The sequence below is a fragment of the Coregonus lavaretus genome (assembly GCF_964263955.1).
Source record: "Coregonus lavaretus genome assembly, chromosome: 2".
Taxonomy (NCBI): domain Eukaryota; kingdom Metazoa; phylum Chordata; class Actinopteri; order Salmoniformes; family Salmonidae; genus Coregonus; species Coregonus lavaretus.
Genome location: NC_139989.1, coordinates 53,142,314 through 53,149,618, shown reverse-complemented (window position 1 = coordinate 53,149,618; position 7,305 = coordinate 53,142,314). Strand labels below are relative to the sequence as shown.

Sequence of the window (7,305 nt, the reverse complement as noted above, 5' to 3'; positions counted from 1 at the left end):
ATAATGCTGCTTGCAAGATAATGCTGTATACATAAATATATGCAATCCATTGTATTCTGTAAACTAGTCTATGGAAACTAAGACCGTCTGCCCACTTGAACCTGAATTGTATTTCCTTTGAACTTGAGATAGAACAGGCATGCAGTGCAAGTAGCCTAAACCTAATAGTAGGTATTACAGAGGAAGGACAAGTCAAGCTTTGGACTGGGGGCTTATACTAGGCTATGATTAGGCTACAGAGTATTATTATGTGCAAAAATTGCAAGCATAATTTCACTGCACTATAGGCATATACCAGGGGTATTCAAATCTTACCTAATGAGCATACTTCATGTTTTTTGTTCTACCTGGTAATTAATTTCACCCACCTGGTGTCCCAGGTCTAAATCCTTCCCTGATTAGAGGGGAAGAATGAAAAAAAGCAGCGCAACTGGCTTTTGGTCCAGGTTTTAATTTGAGGAGCATATAGTCTATGGATACCCATGTTTCTCTTTTTCCCTCAGACAGGTTTCCAGGCTTGTTTTTCAAGTTCTATCAAAAGTCTATTCTCGTTTCCAGATAAACTAGCCGCGTGGGTAGGAAAACCACTGGCACTCGGAAATGCTCCACCTTCTTCGGGTTCCCATACCAAGTCAAAGCCACCGGCAAGTTGGAATGTGATTTATCTGAGTTCAGGGACAGGTCTAAGAGTGGCTCGACAGGTCAACATACGACAATTTAGGCTATCTTTGAGCAGAAACTGGTGAGTTTTAACTTTCATTTCTTCAGAAATTTCGACTAATTTAGGTGTCAGTTGATTTATTTTTATCCATCAGCAGCATCCATTTACGGGAAAATTCAGGTAGCACTTCACAACTTCGTCCATCCTGAAAGAGTGCAGTAGCCTAACAGAGGGTTTCCGACGTAAACTGTTTTAATGTGTAACAATTCGATAGTCTCTAGTTTAAATCGTTACAAAGTTGCATCATCCGTGCCTGTCACACTAGCGACATCCCGCCCACGCTTTCACATAATTTCGGAAGGAAATGCAAGTCTTTGCCGCGCTCTTCCAAATGACCCATAATACACACTGCTGTGAGTAATCAACCGTGAGTAACTTGCGGCAAGGCCTAATTTTCACCTCTTTATAGCGCATATCATATAATGTAATCTTACCTTCTTAGCCTACCTTTCCTTTTTGCATTTTCTACACCTGACCTGGGCCTGATGGTTCTAACGATTAAACCGGGCCCTGATGTGCTGGCCAATTCATTACGCCTATTTTGCAACTAAAACGAACATTTTATATTGGACACATTCCGCTAGGTCCCTCCCCGTTCCGTTCTTAACTGGTAAAAGGTTTCCGTTAAAATATTTAATGAATACACCCATGGATTCATCGTGTGTTCTCAATGAGCAAGTAACGCATCTTGACTGAAAATATAAAACGGTGCTCAAGGCTACTTCATGTTGTCGTTTTTAAAAGACCGCTGAAGTTTAGCTAGACAATGGCCAAGATTGCACAAAGCAGCAGCCAAATATGTGTATGTGACCAATAAAATTGTATTTGATTTATGTCTGGAATTTACAACTCTATATTATTATTGGCCAAGTGAATGTGCAATAGCAATGCTCTTCTCTCATCACTGGTTCTTTTGGTTGTGTGGTGTCTCAATCTTATTTTACCAGGTGATATTGTCCACTAACTCACTTTGTGTGTCCATGTCTGTCTGTTGGGTGGACAGAGATGGCCAGCCAGAGCGAGGTGATTGACCGGTTGAGGACTACGTTCCGGTCGGGCGTGACCATTCCAGAGCAGTTCCGTATGACCCAGCTCCAGAACCTTCTCTTCCTGGTCGAAGAAAACGAGCAGCTGATACAAGATGCTCTCCATAAGGACCTCCATAAGGTACTACTATACACTCAGACACACATAGCCTACTATACACCCTATGTCCCCTCTGCCTCCCTCTCTCCACCTCTCATTATTTCCTCTGTTGGTTGCCTCTTGTCCTCTTTCCCTGTCCCTTCTTCTTCACTTCTCCCCTCTTATCTCTGTTTTTCCTGTTCCCTCTCTCCTGCTATTGTTTCACCTTCACCTGTTCAGTCTTTGGTTAACACAAACATTTTGCTACACCCGCTATAACATCTGCTAAACACGTGTATGTGACAAATAACATTTGATTTGATTCTCCCCTCTCTCCCCCCATAGCCCAAGTTTGAGTCAGTCCTGTCAGAGATTCAGATAACGCTGAATGACCTGTACTTCGCCATGGAAAACCTCAGGACCTGGATGCAGCCGGAATACAACATTGGCAAGAATCTGGTATAGATTCCGTCGACATTCACTGTCAACTGTTTGACTCTACCACTTTTTACTATGTCTCAACATGTAAACACACACAATTGGAATATTTTTTACTGACATGCTGCTTCTGTAATAACTGTCCAAGAAAACCCTTTTTCCTCTCCATCCTTTTAGGCCACTAGGATGGACGACTGTTTCATACGCAGGGAACCCTTGGGGGTAGTTTTAATCATCGGGGCGTGGAACTACCCTCTCCATCTTATTCTCTTACCTTTGGTTGCTGCAATTGCTGCAGGTACACATATATCATTTGTATACCTATAGGCTTTGTTAATAATAATGGATTGGATTTATAGCGTTTTTACAGTAGCTCAAAGCATTTTACATCCACCACCAATGTTGCCTTGTCAGTAATGTACAGTACCAGTCATAAGTTTGGACACCTATTCGTTCAAGGGTTTTTCTTTTCTTTTTTACTATTTTCTACATTGTAGAATAATAGTGAAGACATAAATTATGAAATAACACATGGAATCATGTAGTAACCAAAAGTGTTAAACAAATCAAAATATATTTTAGATTCTTCAAATAGCCACCCTTTGCCTTGACAGCTTTGCACACTCTTGGCATTCTCTCAACCAGCTTCACCTGGAATGCTTTTCCAACAGTCTTGAAGGAGTTACCACATATGCTGAGCACTTGTTGGCTGCTTTTCCTTCACTCTGCGGTCCAACTCATCCCAAATCATCTCAATTGGGTTGAGGTTGGGGGATCGTGGAGGCCAGGTCATCTGATGCAGCACTCCATCACTCTCCTTGGTCAAATAGCCCTTACACAGCCTGGAGGTGTGTTGGGTCATTGTCCTGTTGAAAAACAAATGATAGTCCCACTAAGCCCAAACCAGATGGGATGGCGTATCGCTGCAGAGTGCTGTGGTAGCCATGCTGGTTAAGTGTGCCTTGAATTCTAAATAAATCAGTGTCACCAGCACACCTGTGAAGTGAAATGCATTCCAGGTGACTGCCATGAATGTGCAAAGCTGTCATCAAGGCAAAGGAGGCTACTTTGAAGAATCTCAAATATAAAATGTATTTTGATTTAACACTTTTCTGGTTACTACATGATTCCATATGTGTTATTTCATAGTTTTGATGTCTTCACTACTATTGTACAATGTAGAAAATAGTAAAAATAAAGAACCCCTTGAATGAGTAGGTGTGTCCTAACTTTTGACTGGTACTGTATATGTAAAGTGAATGCTTATTCTCTTAGCATGTCATTATTGATTAGGTTTTTGTGACGATGACATGATATTTATTCCATGATGTCATGAACCAGGAAACTGTGCCATTCTGAAGCCGTCAGAGATCTGTCAGGCCACCGAGCAACTCCTGGCAGAACTCCTCCCCAAATACCTGTCTCAGGTAACACACACACACTGCTTTGGTTCCTCCCTGCTTCTTGTGGATCATCAGTGGAATGCAGCACAACTGTGCCATATTTGCTATACTATACCCACCCACCCATTTATCACTACTGTCACTTACTGTTTGTTTTTAATGTTTGAGTTTTGCCATCTGATTATTGCAGGACTGCTATGCAGTACTATGTGGGGGAGCAGAGGACACCAAGTCATTGCTGAATAATAAATTTGACCACATCTTCTACACAGGTAAAGTCAGACAGAGGACTCCCTAGACCAATGATATGTATTACCTCAATTCCTGTTTTTAGTATGTTTTGTGTTTCAAAATGTCGGCTGTATGCCCCTTTTATCACCTTTTCCACCTCTCTCGCACACTCTTGCATACCTTTTCCCCCTCCTCTCCCTTCACCCTCCCCCATCTCCTCCCCAGGTTCCCAGGCAGTAGCCCGCTCCATCCTGCTAGCGGCGGCGCCTCACCTGACCCCCGTCACCCTGGAGCTGGGCGGCAAGAGCCCCTGCTTCATCTATGGCCGTATCGACATCCAGAAGGCTGCCAAGCGCCTGTGCTGGTCCAAGTTCTTCAACACCGGCCAGAGCTGCGTGGCGCCAGACTACCTCCTCTGCACAGCCCAGACCCGGGACGCCCTGCTGCCCGCCCTCCAGGAGACTCTACAGACCTTCTACGGGCTGGACCCCGGGGTGAGCCCAGACATGGGGCGCATCGTCACCCAGCGCCACTGGAGACGCCTGGTGGACATGCTGGGGAAGTCCAAGGGGAAGGTGGTGATCGGAGGGGACAGCCGCGAGGAGGACCGGTATATCGGTGAGTTTGGGTGGGATACAGGAGAGGACTATGAGATGCAGGCAGTGGTGTTGAGTTTGGTTTGTATACTGCTGCCACCTTGTGGGTGTGAATGCAAGTTGAAAGATTGTTGAAATAGGTTTAGGTGGTAGCCTTGCTGTTAAAGTGGCTTGACTTTCAAATATGAGTAAGCGGGCATATAGAAGCTAATGCTTGCTGACCAAGTGGTGTTTCTAGCTCCCACAGTGTTGGTGGATGTGCAGGAGTCAGATGCTCTGATGCAGGAGGAGATCTTTGGCCCCATCCTGCCCATCCTAACCATAGAGTCTCTGGAGGAGGGCATAGACTACATCAACCGCCAAGAGAAACCCCTGGCTCTCTACGTCTTCTCTGACGAGACCTCGGTACATTACAGCACATAGAGGACCTTCATTACAGCACATAGATGTTTTTTCTCATATCTATTTTCTAATGTTATAGTCATGGTGGCCTCCTCCACAGAGCTCCTATAATTTAAAGTTGGTTATGTAGTTCTATGGCCGCCTCTGCCTTCACTGTGGCTCCACTCTTATGGAATAAATGCACGTTCCTCCCCTCTCGCTGTCAGGTGGTGACCACAGTGTTGAACAATACCAGTAGTGGGGGTTTCTGCGGCAATGATGGTATAGTACACATGGCCTTGCCAGGCCTGCCCTTTGGAGGAGTTGGTAAGTGTGTGTCTGACAATGTAAATAAAGTAGTCATTATCAGAAGAAAAGCACTAGACATGGATCTGATCACCGTGTATCATGTTGCCCTGTCATCTACCCTCCAGGTGCCAGTGGGATGGGCAGTTACCACGGCCGCTGGGGCTTTGAGACGTTCAGCCACAGGCGGGGCTGTATGAACCGGAGCTGGTTGCTGGAGAGGGTCAACGTCCTGCGCTACCCGCCCTACAGCGACTACAACCTGGGCTGGTTGCGCTGGGCCACCACCTTCAAGAAGAACAGCTGGGGAGGCTGCTCAGTCATGTGAATGACACTCGGTGCGTGCATGACTGTACTCCCAAAGCCAAATGGGCTTTCCTTAAAGGTCCAATGCAGCCATTTTTATCTCAATATCAAATCATTTTTGGGTAACAGTTAAGTACCTTACTGTGATTTGTTTTCAATTAAAATGGTCAAAAAGCAACAACATTAGCTTCATAGCAAAGAGCATTTTCTCAAGCAAGAATTTTGCTAGGACTGTCTGGGAGTGGAAAACAAGCTGTTATTGGCAGAGGTTTGGAACTCTTTCTTATTGGTCTAGTAACTAATTTACCGCCTGGTGTTGTCACCAGGCATTACAAAACTCCCATCCCACCTAAAAGGGCTGAAATTTCAGGTGGTCTTTTTAAACCGCTCTTACACTAAAAGGGTGTTATCATTTTTCACAGTATTATTCCAACATCATAGTGTGGAAATATATAAAACACAGGAAAATCATGTTTTTGACTGCACTGGGCCTTTTAAAGTATCTGTCCAGTGTTCCAGATTTCTATTAAATAATTTACCTAAAATTAACTGAATTTAATTAAGGATGTTAAAAAACAGCTTTTCTCTGTGCCTTGCTTGGCCTGATTGGAAACAGTGGTTTGGGCATATACTGGTCAAAAAAGCTGACTTGCCAGCTCAGCCAATGAGATGCACAAACACTTGAATATTCAAATTAGCTACCAACTCCACGTGGGGCAGTGCTGTACACACTGCCTAGCAGGCTTGCCTTCTTTTTGGGGGCCTTGGCTGTGAATACGTTTTCCGCCCCGTCCACTAAGGATCCGGATCACATTCTGCATGTTATTTTATGCACACTACGTGACTGCTGCTCACACTCCCCCGTCCTTTACGGTTCTGTCTTTACTCACCCTCTTCTGAACCATGATGATGGTGTCTATCTCTGCCTCATGTTTCTGAACAGCTGAAATAAAATAAAATAACTGAATGACCATTCCCCAAAATATTTATTGAAGGCTATACAACCTTTCTCGGTTGTAACAGATATTTTAGTTGCACAAGCGGGACTCATTCAACAATCAGCGTTTTGTGTGATGTAGGCCCCCCCATACTCAACTGGTGGACCGGATCGGTCGGCCTTTGACCCCTGGTATCATATAAACACAAGACATTAAAGAATGTGTAGAATTGCAGACATTTTGCTTTAAAACAGCTAAACAAATCTTTGCCATGTGTAGAATTGCAGGAAAGTTAGCTTTAAAACTGCAACATTTTCTCTCCGCCAACAAGAGGGGTGTGAACAGTTTTGGGTTGCATGGGTTGTGAGGTGGGGGTCTGTTACTACATCGATAAATTACATTATCCATCCGGACCGTTGCCACCTAGGAAATTTGTGTGACCGGACCTTCTAAAATAGTACTTGAGTACCACTGATGTAGGCTAATCTTTATAGTTACTGCCATATCGTAGTAGTATTGCGAGATAATACAGGAGAAGTACAGTAGTAGAGTTCGTGAAAAAAGAATAACTCCCCACTTGAGTTTTGCATAGGAACTCTCTGCGTTTTAACCACACACAGGCCCTACTAACTACAGCATGAGTAGGCTACCTAGCGGTTCCACCTCTAGTCAGCCTAAGATTCTAGGCAGCCCGAGCATGTGTATCCGGACCGGTAATCAGAGCCTGACAATGGGCGAGTTGGTTTTGCGGCGCCCGGTGCGCTATTATTCCTTATCGTTTGTCAACTACTGCCTGCTACAAATATAAACGCAATGATTTTACTGAGTTACAGTTCATATAAGGAAATTAGTCAATTGAA

General features: G+C 44.2%; 1 protein-coding gene across 1 annotated transcript; it reads left to right on the top strand.

Moving 5' to 3' along the window:
* The first annotated feature begins 400 nt into the window (after window positions 1-400).
* Window positions 401-6,476, top strand: LOC311147894 (aldehyde dehydrogenase family 3 member B1-like). Its single transcript, XM_084184725.1, has 10 exons — window positions 401-742; window positions 1,725-1,888; window positions 2,192-2,305; window positions 2,462-2,582; window positions 3,626-3,711; window positions 3,878-3,959; window positions 4,144-4,536; window positions 4,753-4,919; window positions 5,123-5,222; window positions 5,330-6,476. The coding sequence occupies exons 2-10, from the start codon at window positions 1,727-1,729 to the stop codon at window positions 5,527-5,529; spliced, it is 1,425 nt and encodes a 474-aa protein (XP_084040851.1). The 5' UTR covers window positions 401-742; window positions 1,725-1,726; the 3' UTR covers window positions 5,530-6,476.
* Window positions 6,477-7,305: the final 829 nt, after the last annotated feature.